Here is a 17,842-nt window from a genome sequence, read left to right on the forward strand (position 1 = left end):
CATCTTGCTCTTTACAGGTGGATTTTTACAGAATCAGATATTGAATTAATGGTGTATTGTGGTGGTGACAAAGCAACTCTTGTGAGATAAGATTATGTCCTGCTAGCTGGCCTTTGAGACTTCACTGCATATGCATTTACACTCACTCTAACTGTTCTCTTCAATGTTTTCTTCAATATGTGAGCAGAGGAGGAGAAAAAATAACAGTTGGGCAGTAAATTGTGGTTACTTCCTCTATCGGAATTTCTGTTACAGCCCCTCGTTTTTCAGTTGTTAGACATTTAGATTAAGTAAGAGAAATTATTTCAGTTTTGGTACAACTGCTTGTTTCAAAAAGCTGTGACTCTTAAAATCTACCAAAAATACCAGGGATCTGACTGAGAAAAGGTGATGACTAAATGTGAACTCTTAGGTCAATACAGATTTCTCTCATGAGCTGGTTTCCTAGAAAAATCAGTATTTAAAGATGTAAATGAAGGACACAACTGCTTAAATTTTCTGGCTTGATGATTTCTGCCATACTTGTCATTTTTGTTACACAAAGAAATGAAATGTTTGTGTCTCTTTTTCAAGACTACAGAGTCTGTCTGTGAAGTTGAAGCTCTTATGGAGAAAATGAAGCAACTGCAGGAGTGCAGAGATGAAGAGGAAGCAAGCCAGGAGGAGATGGCTACACGTTTTGAAAGAGAGAAGAGAGAAAGCATGTTTGTGTGTTCTTCAGGTAGTGCAGATGTAGTTGTGTATATGTTTATACCGTTCCAAATTGCTTGAAGACATACATAGCATTGCAGAAGGAAAAAAGGTGTTAGATGTCACAAGCACTATACCATTACATTGAAGGGATTGAGACTGGGAGCACCTTGTTTTCTTCGGGAATGCTTTTAAAAAAAAAAAAAAAAAAAGCAAAGTAGTGCCAGGATTGAAGATATGTACACAAAAGAAGGGAGAAAAAGATGCTTGTCTGTAAGAAAGAATCTGGATGTTTTTCAAGGAGCTTCCTCTAAGAAAGCATAGGTGCAGTCATATTAAGCCATACCAAAGATTTGTAATCTGGGTAGTCTGGTGAAACTGTATTTATGTTAAAAAGTACAAAAACTCCCATTCTTCTGTAATAGTTCCAATTCCAGTTTGTCGTTAGTGTAATTCTGTGGAATTCTGTTTGAAATTAACAGAAGATGAAGAGTCGGCACCAACAAGAGATGTGTCTCGTCACTTTGAGGACACCAGCTATGGTTACAAGGACTTCTCCAGACACGGGATGCACGTGCCCACCTTTCGAGCTCAGGTAAGCAGGATGGAGCTGCTCACAGGACGTTTCAAGTGCTCTCTGCTTGGTGTGCCACATACCAGACCCAGAAATTGCAGTGCTGTAGTTTACTGCCTCGTGGGTGAGAAGGCAAGCAAGTGAACAAAACCCCTACAGTTATCTGCCCTGAGATAAATGACGTTAAAGCACCAGACCTTCACAAGTTCACATCTGCATTTGTTCTTGTTCCAAGGATTACTCTTGGGAAGACCACGGCTATTCCTTGGTTAATCGTCTTTACCCAGATGTGGGACAGCTACTTGATGAGAAGTTTCACATTGCTTATAATCTGACTTACAACACAATGGCCATGCACAAAGATGTGGATACCTCAATGCTAAGACGAGCTATTTGGAACTATATTCACTGTATGTTTGGAATAAGGTCAGTTTTATTCCTTTCTTTTATATATTAAGCAAACGTGTGCGTGCTTGGTTGCTTTTTTGTTTTTTGTTTTCTTTTTAAACTTCGAATAGTGGTACAAATTATACAATAATTGATTTTTCTCAAAGGAAGCTACAAAAAAATGCAAGTGAAATAACTGCTTCTTGAAAATGAAAGTGTTTCTTTCAATTCCGAACAGATACGATGATTATGACTATGGTGAAATTAATCAGTTGTTGGACCGCAGCTTTAAAGTTTATATTAAGACTGTGGTTTGCACTCCTGAAAAGACCACAAAAAGAATGTATGATAGCTTCTGGAGGCAGTTTGAACACTCTGAGAAGGTACAGTTTGTGTGCGTTCTGAAGGGCGGGGGTGGGAGATCTGTTAGCCCTGCTAGCAGCACACATACCCAGCCAGCATGTGGCTAATGCTGGTACTGGGCTTCTGCTTGCATTCAGGAAATAGTACTCCCCAGACTGAACTAATTTTCATGCTGAATTGTTTGCTAGATAACAGTTTAACTCCTTGTGAAAATAGTTGAGATACCCAGTAATAATGGTGATTTAAGGGTGGGAGTAAAATAGTTCATATGTTGTTTTTTTTTCTGTTGTTAGACTTACAAGCTTTCAAGCACATAACCCCTTCTTTAAAGCCCCAAACTTTGCATCTCTATGCCCAAAGCCTGTAAATGTATGTGTGCCTGCAGGCACTCAGCAACTGTTCCCACCATCTTTGTGGAAGCAGTGCAAGGGAAGCCAGGCACAGCCATTACAGCTGGAACAAACTGTCAGTCAAACATTTCTCACCCCTCACCACCACATGGTTCTTCATCTCCCCTCCACAGAAGCACAGTGCTTATACTGAGAGATGGGCTGGGCAACTCAACTTCTTGCCTTTGGTAGCAGCCGGGAGCCACTCCTTCAGCAGAGGCAGTAGTTGTACGGCATGTTAAGATTTCCCCCGTGCTTCACTGCTGCTTCCCCACCCCTTCATTGTCCAGGCAATAATTACCTGTGTGTAATTAGCTGTGTGTTTTTCTCTCTGACCCACAGGGGCAAACGACCTTACCACCTCTTCCTTTGCTAACAACCCCCTCCGCTCCACAGGTACCAACCACCCTTTTGCCTTCAACTAATTAACTAAAACAAGCTAAACTTCCACAGTTGTTTCCAAGCTGCACGTAGTCAGCTACTGCTGAAGGGCTTCTGTGCTTGAAAGCTTGTCTGGTTTTTTCTCAGCTAAAGCAGTTGGCTTATTATAGGTTACCCACCTCTTCTTACCACCCTGGCCCTACTTGAACACCCCTGTGTCCCGCTGCTGTGTTGTGCTGCAGCAGTGAAGCACCTCTTAAATCTTTCCTCCTCTGGCAAGCTTTACTGATAGAACTAATTTAGTTTTCTGGGTAGCTGAAGCACGCAAAGCTCTCCCCCACTGCTAAGGCAAAAGCTAATCTGAAAACCACAGCCCCACAGGCTTCCTCTTACCAAAGTACGTTTCTGTGAGCACTTTGCTGAAGAGTGACTTCTTTTCCTTTTGAAAGGTCCATGTAAATTTGCTTCTGGTAGAAGCTCGGATGCAAGCCGAACTACTTTATGCTCTGAGAGCTATTACTCGCTATATGACCTGATGTCTCCGGCTGCCTGTCGACGCTGGAATGTTCCACAGCTGCAGTATGGCAGAGGAAGATACGAAGCCTCAGGACCAATGGTAGCTATAAATTAAGATGCCCGTTGTGCCATAACTCCCTTAGTTTCAGCTCTTTCCACATTTGGAATGTCACCGCTGCCGTGGGGCAGTGAACGCTTGGCAGTTGAAAAGACGGGGCTGTGCTGAAGTGCTGCCCGATGGGGGTGGTTTGGCTTCAGCCAGCATGGGATGCTCTATGGACTTGTGGCAATATTGCAAACCACAGCTATATAGATCTTGTAAGGCAAACGCAACAGGAGTTGGAGCGTAAGAAGTGGGACTTGATAACATTTACTTTCCCTACGAGAATAATTTTAGAAAATCTTGATGCTGCTATTTGTGCTGGTGGAGCAAACAGAGAGGCTGTTCCAGCTGAGCTCAAAGTGAAAGCGAGCACTGCTATTGTCTGAGCCTTTATTGTGCGTGGTTTCCAAAAAGCCTTGTTATTTAGATTTATTTTTAATCAGAACTAAACCTCCTCTGTCCACACTGATGATTTGAAAGATAGCAGTCAATTTTCTCAAATAGTATAGCCTTAAGATGCTGTAGGACATTCATTCAGCGTTATTTGGTGAGCTCCAAAGTGCAATGGAAAGAAGAGGACGTGGTCCTTAGAGCTTTGTACAGATCTGACCACGTCTGGTGTCACGCAGCCCCTCGTCCTGCTTCTTCAGGGTGAGCTGCTCCCTGCTCAGGGGCGGTGACAAGGGATGGGAATGTTGTTCTAGGCTGCCAAACAGTCCTACTGCGTTACATACCCAACGCTGGTCTTACTGATTTTTTGCAGTTGCTTAAATAACTAGGCTAAAAACCATCTATTTTTAGTAAATCAAAACATGATTAAAATGCTGACATTTAATATACAGTGGTTTTGGAGAACACATGAATACTTTTGTATGAGTGTGAATTGCTTTTTAAATATGTCAGTATTATTGGTATTTTTTAAATAAAGATAACAAAACTTTTTCCTCCTGGTGTTTTTGTGTGGTTTAACTTTGCATTTCTACTCTTAATGATTTACACTCTCGCTCTGTTAAAGACTGGTTTTAAATGCTTGAAACAGTAGATGAGCATGACTTTTCCAACAGTCTAAAGCAGGGAGGAGGTAAAGTTTAAAAAAAACAAAGTTCTTCACTATCCTAGGAAGATCCATCATCAATTTGCCTGCTATCCTCCCTCATTCTTTCCCTTAGTTTGCTACCTGCTATTCAGGTGTGCTCTGCTGTATGGATTTTTCTGTGTCCTCACAGGTTTATCTCACAGCTGGACAACGTGTCCAGAAGGACACTGGGAGAGAGGGTTTCAAAGGCCTCACTGAAAGCCACAGAGTTGTGACAAACCGCTTTGGATGCACTCCTGCAGCTGGCTGTGATGGGGTTCTAGTAACCTCACGTGTCAAAACTTACAGTAGTAGGGCAGGAAATAAATGGACATATCCAGTCCCACCAGTAGAACTGAGCTAGCTCAAACTGGTTTCTGCTGCTGCAGGACACTCTGACAATACTTTTAGGCTTGTAGTCCAAAAAGCTAAAACATTTAAAATGATCTAGGGGAGAAAGATTAATAAACTGTCAAAAATCGTGACTAACAGGAAGCATCTGCTATTTCCTCTTAACTAAAAATACAGGATTTCTAATGTTCCAAAAACAGTGCAAAACTTTCCTGTCTAAAAAATCATAAAACTAAGCTAAGCCTAAGGACATACCAAAAAAAAAAAGTGTCTTCCCCCTTTGGAAATTGATTTTCTGCAGCATCTGTTGCTCCTGGTGCTCATTTATTGGCTCAGAGGTAGACATGCAGACTTCCACAAAGCCTCACCTGTCCATTTCCAGCATGAAATCTCCAGCCACAAGCTGGCATATGCAGGCACCCTCTTCCTTTTCAAAGAGCAAACTGTGTGTGCAAAGGGCTTCTTCCTGCCACATTTTCAAACAGTGCTCACAGTCAATCCTAACCACACAGAGCTGCTTACCTGAGAGTAATCTATCTGAAAACATTTGGGTTTTCCCATGAATGGAGTTAAGGCATTTGAGGTCCTAAGAACTAGGGGAGCAAGGCTGTTAAGAGCAGTATCATCTTTACACACATGAAAATGGTCAAGATGCCAGTGACAGTCACACTCCAGGAAAGTGGCAGTTGGCTCCTGCTGCACAGAGCAGAAGCTGTGGGTGATGCTGGGGGTGAGGAAGAAGCCGTGACACCTCTGCAAACACTGATGTGAGTGGCTGCTGCAGGCTGTCAGCCCTGAGCAGCTCCTGCAGAGCCTCAGCCCGTGGCCACACAGTGCAGCAGCTTCTGTGCATGCAGAAACAATACCTCAGTGCTTCCCCACGCATCGTGGGCAAGTAGTGGCAGCAACTCAACTCACTCCAAAAGATGTAGGTGGGGGAACCTGTCCAAAAGGCCATGGAAGGAGACGGTGTTGCCGTGGCCTTCCTCCTAGGACAGTATGAACATACCCTGTGCTAGCAGGAGGGGTGGGAGCTAACGGCTGGCTGCTGCATGGGCCCACGAGGCACTAGTAAAATAACAAAACCAGCATTTTCTTTTCTATCTCCACCCATAGGAACGTGACAGACCATCTGCCCATGGGCAATTCACAGTCCTCCCCAGCAGCCCCTGGCTTTGTATCTTCACAGTTTCAGTTCATAACTTTGCACGTGTGAATGAGAACCCACTCTCCCAAGGCATAAAAAATAACAACAGTGCAAGAGGCTATGTGCTTGGTTTCTAAATAGAAATGGCTCCTTACATCACAAGAGAACTCCTGCACTGAGGTTTGTCATAAACACAACCATATGGTAAAAGATGCAATACGAATACACCAAAAATTCAGCATTTCGGGGCTTACAATTATTAAGAGTTTTGCTCAGAAAAAGAGACAGACCTGTGAGGCTCCACGGGTTCTCTGAGGCCTCAGCTGTCCTCTGCCCTCCTTAGCATTCCTATGGTGTGCCTCTTCCTAAGACTGTCACAGAACAAACCCTTAACATAGGGACAGAGGTAACACCCATGGGCTGTCCCAGCTTCTCTCTTCAGTTTGGGACATCCCGTTCTGCTATGCTACAGGACACCCTGCACTGCTGTTTACAGTTCAGTTGCTTGAACTACTGCAATAACTTGCGTTTACTGAAATAACTAACATTTTCTTTGAACTAATTTTAATTGCCTCCATTTCTGCCATCACAAGGACTTGAGCAAGAAGTCTTTTTCCGGCTGCCTTCTGACAGACAAAATGAGGATTTCACAGTTCTGATTAGAGCTTCTGACAGGACTTAGCCACGAGGTCTGTTTGCTGCATCCCCACCCTGCACCACGCAGCATGGTGTTCTCCTGCCTTCTGCCTTGATGCGAATGCCAAGAACAAATGCCTCCAGCACTCTCTCACCCATCGTGCCTTCTTTCATATGCCTGAAAATCACATCCACTCTTTCGGCCAAGGAGCAAATGGGGCATTGAAGCTGTTTATCTCCCCTCTAAACTTTAGCTAAAATTAAAATGGCAAAAGAAAGAACAATAAGGAATAGATCAAAGAAAAGGAACAGGTCTTTTTGAGTTCAGCAGAACTGCTGTCAGAGCTAAACCATACTAAGCTCTCTGCTGTAGACTGTAGCAATGGAAGCCACCACACGGCCAATGAACAGGCCAAGAGCAAGCATAAGGAATGTGAACAATGTAGGGGGCTGCCCTGCTTTTGCCACACGAATGGAGACATGAGTCCAGAAGACACAGCATGCCAGGACAGATGGAAGCACTGGCACACACAGCTCCTGAGAACATAAGAACAGCTGAAGGAGGCACACACCTGACCAAGCTGAAATCTTATGTTGGGTGCATGGGTATTTTGCAATAAGACGTTGATTCAGAAATGCCCCTTACCTGCAACAGCTGGCCTGCATCCTGACAGCATCACTGCAGGAGTTGAGACATTCCAACCAGGTGGCATCAGGTAAAGAAAGGGGGATCTCTGAAGAGCAACTTTCCTCCTGACTTTGAGAGCCTTCAGCGCAAAGAGTGAATGCAATGATGTAACACACCAGTATGCCCACCCCTAGCAACTGGGTTATTCTGTTGCAGAATTTCATATAAAGTAAAAGCGTGTCCAAGTCTTTGGGTAAGAGATTGCTTCTACCAAGCAATATTCATTTATGACACACAGGATCCAAGTATCCACTGATAACTCCCTTTTTAAAATGAGAGGTTCAGCAAATGGTTTTCTTTCTTTTTGCCAGCCAAGAAAAATCTTACTGAATGGATGCTTGAGAAACTCAAATATATTCTAAAATGTAATTACAATGCAAAAATTTCAGGCAAGCCCCTTTAAAAGATAGTATAGTATCCCTTATATAAATACTAGGCTTTACCAACTTTCTAAACATTAACTTCCTGTGCTGTCCAACACACTTACCAATGGCAACATATATTGCAAAAATATATCTGTACAATCTACATCACAAAAAAAAAAAAAAAAAAAAAAAAGGCCCAGGCAGATTAAAATGCAGTAATGATCGCAGCAGAAACAGAGGAGTGATGGGTCCGAATTCTGTCCAGAAGTTTTTCTGCCACAGGTTTGAACTCTGTTTCCCAGTATAGTTTGTGGCGGTCCCCTCTGTCAAGGCCGTAGCCCAACGCAAGCTCTTCATCTGTAACCAAGGAAAACATCATCATCAGTTTTGAACTCACCCAACAATGTATTTTATGACCGTAGCACATACAATTTATCAGTTGTCTATGTTCACAGCTTCAAACCAGTTCTACACTTAAGAAAAAATAAAGAATCACTGTCTGAAGGACTTAGCTTTACTTGGAAATAAAGGATGTTGAAGTCAGAAAAATGGCAAAAAGCACATAGCAGGTTATAATCTTCTCTCAACACCACAGCTCAGCTGTGGCTCTGAGCCCAAGCATTTGTTGTAATTATCAGCCTGGAAACTACATCAGTTTTAGCATTACCCAAAGCAATTCTGCTAATGTCAGTAATCCTATTCATTTAACTATGGCTCTTTTTTTTCCTGCGGCACAAATTTCTTTGCCAATCTGGTTTCTGAAGACTTTACCAAGCTATATCCATTACTGTACTTAAAGCATTTGAACCACACCAGTCAATATATTACTGAGGGCCTCTCTTACTCACAAACTGCATAAATAAAATAATTGGGCAGTCTTAATGGAGACAAGTGATGTTAGGCATGAAAGGAAGACATCATCGAGTGTTCTTCCCCCTCTGTTTTGCCTGCATGTGGCAAAGTAACAAATCCTTACAGAAAAAAAGAAACAAGTCTGCAGCCAGTAGAATACTCCTATAACAGCACTCGACAAACACAAATGATAACACTGAACAAATGTTTCCATCCAAGAGTTCAGCATAACTTCACAGAAAGGATATTTGACAGCACTTAGGCCACAAATGGACCAAAAACAAAGATGTAATCCTCCAACTAACAGGCAGCATGATTAATCTTGGTCCTAGACAATGAAAGCAGCAGATTCACAATCTCTTAAACCTAAGCAGAGCTTACTGCGCTCTCATAGCAGTAAAAGACAGCTTGGAGCTGGAGAGAAACTTTGGTTACCCACACTGAGTTGACACTTAAGCAACTATTCATGTGTAAAAGAAAGACAGGCTGTTGGTGCAGAGCAGATACCCTGAGTTGCAACAGCCATAAGAAACCGTGTTACTTGTGCACAGGGATGGCTCCATTTCACAGAAGGTTACCAGTAACAGCAAACAATATTATATTTCCAAGCCACTACAGTGTTTCTCAAAGGTCAAAATTGAAGACCTGCTGACTGTGAAGGAGATGTTAGTCTAACATGGCATTCTACACAGAAGGAAGATACCACTTCAGAGACTTCAACATAAAAAAAGAAAAAGGAAAAAAAAATTCATTATTTCAAGAAGGAAAATGTCACATCTCTGCAAGAAGAAACCCTGTAATCAGAGATAAAATCCAGCCTAAGACATCAGATCTGTATTTGGTGGAACCATGAGATGATTTAAGTTGGACAAGTTCTCTGGAGGACACCTGGGCCAAGCCATGTCCAGAGCAGAGCACCTTAGATCACACTGTTCTGGTCTAGCTACTGCTGAGTTTGGAGAATCTCCAAGAATGGAATCTTGGAGTCTTTATGAGCAACCTGTTCCTCTGCTTGGCCCCTGACAGAGTAGATTTAGGAAAAAAAAAAACCAAAAAAAACCCCTAATATTTAATTGGAATTGTTCTTATTGCAGCTTGTGCCCATTGGCTCCTCCCTTACTAATGGCACGTTAGCCCACCATATACAAAATGAATTTCTGCAGATGAGCAGTGAGAGATCCTGAGGAGAAAAATAAGGGATTATGGTTTTTCTCTTCAGGCAGAATTGCCTTGCCTACTCCTGAAATGACTTCCTACCCAGAAGCTGACTGTGTCTTTATAGGTCTAAAATGTGGATCACTGACACCAGCCTACAGCAAGAAGGGGCAGAGTCATTCCAAAGCTGAAGTGTTAAAACAAAACAGTAAATTTCTCACAATAGAACATGAGTAATGCTGGGGGATCAGTGAGGGCCAGTGTCCCACATGCAAGCTGTGCATCTTCAGATAATAGAAGTTTCCCACGACCCTCCTCAAAGCAAGCAAAATTGGATAGTGGCCAAACAGCATATGAGCTGGCTGCAGGCCCAGGAACAGGACATGCACACTGGGTCCACATGACACAGGGAAAGCTGAAAAATAGTGGACAGTCTCTGGTCTGCAAGGGTTCCCCACCCCTACAGATCCATCACGAAAGGGGCCGGGAGCCCTGGCCTTGTTAGAATTCACAGGTACTGTGACTCAAAATAACCTCCTGGAATTGAAAAGGGGAGGTACAAGCGAGCAGAAGAAATGTCTGTAAGAAGAAAGAGAGAAAGGAGGCTTCAACGAATGATCAGACAGAAGGATGTTCTCAGGATGGAGACTCATTTCCATTGCTAATCCTGAGGGAGTGGGGCAAGGCAAAGCCACTGAGCAGGGCCAGGAAATGCCAACTGCAAAGAGCTTGAGCCAAATGAGTGACACAAGATTCAAGAGCAGCTGAGAAAAGCAATGACAGTGTTATTGGAAAGCAATGCCACAGCAGCTCAGGCTGCTGGGAATAGGCAGGGAAAAAAAAGAAGTGATGTCTTTGCTCCACTTTCTTGGTCCTCACATCTTTTCATGCTATTTCCACTCCCCTTTGGCTCACTCCAATCTCCTGTCATCTTGTTCCAGGTATGGAAAAGGGAAATAAAGAGGAAGAGGTCAAGCACAGCAGGTGAACAGAGGTATCTGCTTTGCTATGCAATACTTGTTCAGCTTCCTGAGGGAGTGCCAGTGCTGAAGTACAGTCCACTGTCTGTCAGAAGCTGCCTCCTGCTTCCTGAATGATAGAATCAGAGTGATGACAGTTCAAGGCTGTTACTGGATACAATGGCAGGAGGAAGATGTAGGACAATAGTAACCAGATGCTATTACTAAAAATTTGTTAAGATATTAACACACAGAGGAGCCAGATCCAATGAGTAAGATGAGCTGGTTTTTCCTACAGCTACTCTTCTGACTACAGCTTGCAGGAAGACCAGCCTTCTGATTTACTTCTCACCTATTTGCAATTAATTGCTGCTACATTCTGTAACTGGAATGGTGACTGTACATGAGCATCCAGATCCTGCAAGCTGTACTATTTAATGACAGTTCCAACTGCTACACAGCCTAGACTCTGCAGTCAAATTTATTGCTGGAATAACCAACGTTAAATGTAGAGGAAGAAATATTTCAGAATTATCCAAAACAAAGATATACTTTCATTGCTGCATGCCAGAAAATTTAAGTATGATCATGGCTGTAAAGTTTCCAGTTCCATTGCAGTATATTAAGTAGAGCACTCATGATCTTGAGGTACTGAGTATTTTCAGGTAAATAGATGGAATTCTTGCCCATATTAAGATATGCTATAATATCACAGCAAGGGATCCAATGAAAGCAATGGCTTATAAAGGTGAATTACAGTAATTTTGCTGTAACTGGAAAAGAAAATCCTCACAGAACCATCCACTGTCCAAAACAAAATAGAACATGAGGATCTCTCTTTGTATCTGGGTCTCATCTGCAGCCTTCTCCACAGCAAGCATGACCCTTTACTTCATTTTCCTCTAAAACCAAATCAAAACTTGTTACGGCCTGCTTCAATTTCCTTTACATTTTAAAGATTTTTTAAAAGGTAATTTCAAATGACCTACTTCTAATAAAAACACAGTCAAAATAGTGCTCGTAAAGAAGAAAAAATAACAGTATTAAACTGTAAAATCTGAAGCAAAAAAAACCATGCAGATGCAAAGATCCAACTAGGTAAATGAGTTCAGGCCTCAACATTCACTTGCAGGCACCTTCCAGTATATGTATTTGTGGAGAAGGAGCACATCCTCCCCAGCTTCATAGAGCAGAAAAGAAATCGTCAGGATGTTGTCCTTGCACTTCAGATCACAGTGAGAAAAGCAGGGCAGTAGGGGACCCTTGTCACACAGTTCTGCCTCTGAAGGGACAGCCACGTTCCCCAGACAGCCCAGCATGTGCTGTGCAGCAGCACCGAGCTGCTTCTGTAAAGAGCTGCAATTACCTTTGAGGCCAGAAGGGCTCATATCCAGAGAAAAGCATGTTTTGTGCTGACAGTTGGATCAAGCAGGCCAAAGGGCAGCTGGTGAAAAGCATGAATGGTACGCCAATTAGACAGGCTAAGGAGAGGAGTAGCAGTGGCCAACTCCATCTTGGCAATCTGCAAAACCTCAGGGAATGTGCTGTATGTCAATAAACCACTGTGTTGCAGGACAGTCTATACTGGCCAACCCACTTATAGATCCATGACAGACTTCCCATCCAAGCAACACCATTTTGATTTTGCTCCTTCTATTTCACTTATTAAGGAAAAGACATCAACAATGTGAATCTCACCTAAGAGTGATGTGAGCAGCATCAGCAATGTGTCAGTATCTTCTCCAAAGCACAAGGCTGCACTTGTGATGTTTTCACTGTAGTTCCAGAGGGTTTTGCATATCAAACAAGCCAGCTGCAAGTCTGCTGGCCCAAAGTCTCGTAAGCAGTCAACTAACCTGTCAGTAACAAACACAAATAGTATTTTTGCTCCATATAGTTTTCTCTGGAATCCTTTAAGATCTAGGCAGTCTAGAAGTGTGTGCAGATTCTATGAGGGGTTGCAGGAAAATTCTACATTAACAAACTTCTGATGCTACTCTCTTCTTTTTCACTTAGTCTGGTACCCGAAGGATGCAAACATGCCTTTTGCTTTTATATAAGTGCATATACCTACTTGAATCTGACCACATCAAATAAGTTGTTAATCCAACTGAACTATTTCAATCTTATATGTCACAAATACAATCAAATGAAAGATGCTCGATTTCATGGCAATACATGACTATTCCAAATCTGTAGCTACCACTACAGCCAAGACTGCAATGCAAGCCAACCTTACCAGGCTCCAAGAATCCACCTAGGAAGATGACGTGAAAGCAGAACAATCTTCTGTCAGTGCTTACAGTTTATTATACATCAGAGGATCTAACCTGAAGACATCCAAAGCAATTTGTTGTTTCCATGTTGTTTCCATGGTTCACAGATTTACCTCTTAGATTCAGTGAAGTCTGACTGTTTTGCAGATCTCATCCCTTCTTGTATTTTCTTAGCCTGCATTCCCAATAGACTCTTCTCAGAAATGCCAGTTTTATTAAGGATCATTAGGTTCTTGGCCTTTATCCTAGTCTCACCTCCTCACAGGTATGAAATGCAGGCTAACTCATACAGGACACTTAAATTAAGCTATAACTTTTCTGCTTCCACCAGTTTACATACAGTACATGTCCAGAGTTCCGATTTCCAAACAGCATTGTTCACAAGTCCGAGGGCAGCAGAAATAAATGCTGTTTTTTACCCGCTGTCCCTAGCGAGCTCTCTAACATTAATCCTTCACTGATGTTCTCTTCCTCAACCTTATGACACCGTCTTTCTCTCAATTCCCTGTTTCACTGTGAGCTTTATAATCCAGTGATGAGGAAAGGTACCATAGGATATCTAGCACTTTCAAATGTGGCTGAAAACACCAGGAACTGAAAAGCAACTAAAATGAGGTTTGCAGAAAACTGGCAGGCATCTGATAAAAACCCAAAAGATCATGCTCTAATTTTTTTTTAAGTTTATCCTTCTGATGAGACCGATTTCCTGTTTTATTAGGAACACTATATATAGGTACAATAACCTAATTTTCAAAAATCCATAGGGCTGATTTTCTTAAGGAGGTCATCCTGACTGTGTAACCACTTGTGTATTCTCTAGATTCATTGCATATTGTTAGCTTTTCCTTCCCGCTTCACAAACTGTCAGGCAATTCTGTATTTTATACAATTCTACATAACAGAAATTCTACTAATTCCATTTTATATAAAATTCAATATAGTAGACATTTCTCACATTTAATTCTTCAATCAACCTGTCATTTATTTTTATTCCCGCTTTTCAGCTTTCAGATTTTGAAAGTTAACCAGAACACGAGAAGGAAAGATAAGCAGACAAAAAGTTTTGTTTACACAGTATAAAATAAGTAATTATGTGATGTATGAACAGGAAAGCATTTCAAAGTTTGGCATATTGTTTCATAAATGTGGGTTGTATCAACTGCTTTACAAGCGTAAGAACAAGATCTTTCATGTTGCTCCAATTAAGCTGGATCCGCTATTATCTGAACATCAAAGCCACAAGTGTTGCATCCACAGTGGTTTTTCAAGATCTTTTCACTTACAGTAAAAGTGCTTTAACGATGAACTCTCAGAGAGAGGAGACACAGCAGCTTTGTTATGCCAAGCATAGATACCTCAGATTGTTCTCCCTGCAGTATGAAGTAGTTACCAAAATGACAAAAGACCATGGGAGGCACCCTATTTCTTTCACAGATACCTATTAAAGGTGTCTATTAATTGTACATTTAACTCACATAGGATTCAGTTAGGTCAAGCAAAAGTGGCTACTGTACAGCCACGCCTTAGTTATTGTGTTGTATGCTCCTGTATAGATCAGGAGGATCTCTGGAAGATTATTCTACTAATCTTGGCACAGCAGTTGGCTAAGGCACTCCAACTCTCTTGCAAAAAAACATACTGAAGAATATGAAAGATTCTCTCTTGAAGCCTATTAGATCCCTAGTCTGCAATCTTACAACAAGTTCTTGGTCCCAATGAAAAAGGATCTGATTAAAGATCTTTGGCCAAACTACTGGAACGTGTCTTTTGGTAAAATATAAGCAGGAACTTACTTCCCAATTCCTCCTTCTTCCATCAGAAGAGCTCGTCTGTCCTTATCTACTGTGAGATTGAGCAAGACTCCACAGGCAGAAAAACAGACATCTTGATTCTTGGCATCAAGTAAAGCAATCACGAACTTGTGTACTGGGTTGTAAAGAAAAAAACCAGCATTACTGAGAAGATATTCATGCAAATGGCAGTATACCACATACTTATTAAACGTGCACAGTCAGAAAACAGTCAAATGCAGAATTGTAACCTTGTAGCACAGTAGCGTGAAATTACTGCATTTGGCTTATAAGACAGGGTAAGAGTCATTAGTACAAGCTCAACACCAGATACTTCAACACAACACCTACAAAATTTGACACCAAAGTATTGTGAAAATCAAGTCAGAAGAAGTTAGGTTGACCAAGCTGAATTACAGGTTACTTCTTAAAAGTATCGCTCTCATTTCAATCACACAGTCAGCATAAACCACTAAGATTTAGCATCTGGCACTCACAGAGGGAAGTTCCATGCAAGGCAGGGTTGCCTCAGACTGCATCAGATCCAGCTGGGACTGCTGCAGCCTGGGGCTTCTGCAGAAAGCGGGCAAGAAGCAGATGCTGGGCATGCAGCATCTCGCAGCACTTGTTGAATCTAAACTTAATAAGCAGTGGAAGGCAACTTCAGTCAGAGAGTCAGTCCCGTGTAGAGGAGAGGCAGTCTCCCAGCTCCTCCTGAACCTGGCATGCTGACACCACGGTCTCTCCAAGATGTAAAATTCTGAGACAGCTCGTTAGCAAGCAGCTACTGAGTGTCAGCTCGTCCTTCGCAGATACCTTCACCACCACAAGCCTTTATATATTCATCCTTGAAAGAAGGGATTGTATATTGCTGCAAATCACCATACTTTGAGCACTGATAGGTAGACAGAAAAATATTTTCAGTGAACTGTTTTTTTAATTAAACTGATTTTGCAGCTTCTCTGGATAGCAAGGAGCTGCCATTTTTTTCCCCAAAGCTCTTCAGGCACCAAAGCAAAAGGACTTGAGAAGACTTGTATTCTACTTCACCCAGGGGCAAAGAGGAAGCCTCTTTGCAGAGGCAAATGTTAACTTAACTGCATATTACAATGCACTAACAAGCTGTTGAACATGGGAATCAAAAGACTATGAAGCTAAATGAGAGCTAAGTTGGATACTCATTTTATATCAAATCACTATAAACCTATATGACTTCAGGAAATGAAGGAGTGAAGGGAAATTCAAAATCATAATGTTTAGGGAAAACAGAGTGCTTTTTTGTAGTATCTGCCTTTGTGAAGGTAGACCACAGCACATTTTTCCTACTCCAATACTTCCATCTTAATGAAACTGAAATAAAATGGTCTTTATAATAACTACTGCTGGATTTTAAGATTGGCATAATATGCAAAACTTCAGATAAGACTACTTCTGCCCTTTAAGTGAGACAGCTCATTAATAAGCTTTTTCTTTTTAGAACTATGGACATTTAAAAACAGGACTCCTACAAATGCAAAACTCACTCTTTTTCTGTACGATGAAGTCACAGATCTCATGATATTGGGAAAGATTGCCAAAGACTCTGACAGCTTCCACAACTCCATCCATATTGTTGCTCATTAACAGCTTTAAAAGCACTACAGATTTGCAGAGAAATGAAATAAAAGCAATTACTTGTATATCAGAAATGTGCTTGGCTTTTTATCAATAAATATCAGAACGCAAGAAGCAACAGCAATACACGTATTAAATGGGAACATCTATCTAACAGTCTGGTTGCAGTGAAGGGGATAGTACAAGAGCTGAATTGTGTAAGGCTTTGAAGATGAGACAAAGAGCTGCAATATGGGGCTAAATGCAAAGGAACAGATGAGGAGTTATGAGGATAGCCTAAGAACAGTTGTAATAATGGGAACCGATCTTGCTGTACAGTTTTGAGTGGGCTCATGTGACAATCCAGGAAGACAGAACAAAAAATGCTGTAATATTTAAGAAAACTGATTTAGATCCTGAACAGATGGTCTTATGGTGGGATGCCTCTTTAAACAAAAATTATTTTCTGACATTAGCTATATTATCAGTCAGTGCTGCTCCAACAAGCAAATACATTTCCTCTGAATAGCTACTTAATATCACCCCAGTCTGAAACATTTATTTGCTTGCTGCTTTCCTGCTTAGCAGATTCATTTGTAATTAGCATCAATCTTCAGCAGACAGAATGAGACCTTTCCTAGGAAGAGTTACCATCGTTTAGATTTTTGGTATGTGGCAAAGCAATGACGCTACAGAAAGTGCATTTATCGGTCTTCTGTGAGGAAGAAGTGAATCACCGAAATCAGTGCACCACATAAAAGGACTCAAATTGGTGAACCATTAACCCTTCCCACCACAGAAAAGTGAGAAACACAAAATGAGAAAAGAGGTTGGCTTTATTCCCATTACTTTGTTCTTGGAACACTGCAATACTGAACATGCCTTGAACATACCCTAAAGAGACAACAGAAATGATTTTATTTTTTGTGTGCGCATCTTTGGGATCCACACACTTGTATCAAACAGCAAACATTCTCAAAATGTCTCCTGAAGGAAGCGTGCTGGTCTTGTGTTAAAAAGTTTCATCTCTTCTCATTTCTCACAGAGGAAAGGCGATGGGACTGCTTCCCCATTCTAACAATAAAAGCAAGAGAGAGAGAACAAGTAGGACTGAAAGAGAAGTCATTTGTTTCCACTAGCATTAAGAAAGAGCTAGCTTAAGGGAGATAAAATCATTCATGACAGAATACCAGAACTGTTATCCCAGAGAGGAAACTATATCTAGTAGTCAGGGCACTATGTGGAAAGACATAATACTTCTTCCTACTCTTCATTCTGCCCTTTGCATAAACTTCAGGCTCTGTCTTTCCTCCATATCTTGTCTATTAATTGCAAGACTTGTTGTATAACAACAGCCTTTTGTATATGATTAATACAATGAATCCCAGAACTCACATGCAGCTCCTTCACATCACTAAAATATGACTGTTGTCCATACCGACAGAGGGGAGTGAACCATGTAAGCCCTATACTGGCAACAGATTTATAATCCAAAAACAAAACAGTTTCAGATAACAAAACCTGCAGGTCTAGAAGGCAGTAATTATTATTT

General features: G+C 41.5%; 2 protein-coding genes across 12 annotated transcripts in view; one reads left to right on the forward strand and one right to left on the reverse strand.

Annotated features, from left to right (window-relative positions):
• SESN1 (sestrin 1) overlaps positions 1-4,347 on the forward strand; it is a 73,345-nt gene extending 68,998 nt beyond the window's left edge. For 2 of the 3 annotated variants that reach the window (XM_031610826.2, XM_031610828.2), the window contains exons 6-11: positions 574-721; positions 1,173-1,285; positions 1,500-1,690; positions 1,890-2,034; positions 2,746-2,799; positions 3,234-4,347. In XM_031610826.2, the coding sequence (XP_031466686.1) occupies positions 574-721; positions 1,173-1,285; positions 1,500-1,690; positions 1,890-2,034; positions 2,746-2,799; positions 3,234-3,320 (738 nt within the window). In that variant the 3' untranslated portion in view covers positions 3,321-4,347. The remainder of the gene's footprint in view (positions 1-573; positions 722-1,172; positions 1,286-1,499; positions 1,691-1,889; positions 2,035-2,745; positions 2,800-3,233) is intronic. The other variant, XM_031610827.2, reaches the window with a different exon arrangement.
• Positions 4,348-4,433: 86 nt separating this feature from the next.
• ARMC2 (armadillo repeat containing 2) overlaps positions 4,434-17,842 on the reverse strand; it is a 98,071-nt gene continuing 84,662 nt past the window's right edge. For 7 of the 9 annotated variants that reach the window (XM_090135902.1, XM_090135903.1, XM_090135904.1 and 4 more), the window contains 4 exons: positions 16,221-16,334; positions 14,701-14,833; positions 12,330-12,487; positions 4,434-8,022 (listed from right to left, as the gene is read on the reverse strand). In XM_090135902.1, coding sequence (XP_089992028.1) covers positions 7,871-8,022; positions 12,330-12,487; positions 14,701-14,833; positions 16,221-16,334 — 557 coding nt within the window. In that variant the 3' untranslated portion in view covers positions 4,434-7,870. The remainder of the gene's footprint in view (positions 8,023-12,329; positions 12,488-14,700; positions 14,834-16,220; positions 16,335-17,842) is intronic. The other 2 variants (XR_016464418.1, XM_090135905.1) reach the window with 2 other exon arrangements.

Source organism: Phasianus colchicus, chromosome 2 (assembly GCF_987193195.1).
Source record: "Phasianus colchicus chromosome 2, bPhaCol1.hap1.1, whole genome shotgun sequence".
Classification (NCBI taxonomy): Eukaryota; Metazoa; Chordata; class Aves; order Galliformes; family Phasianidae; genus Phasianus; species Phasianus colchicus.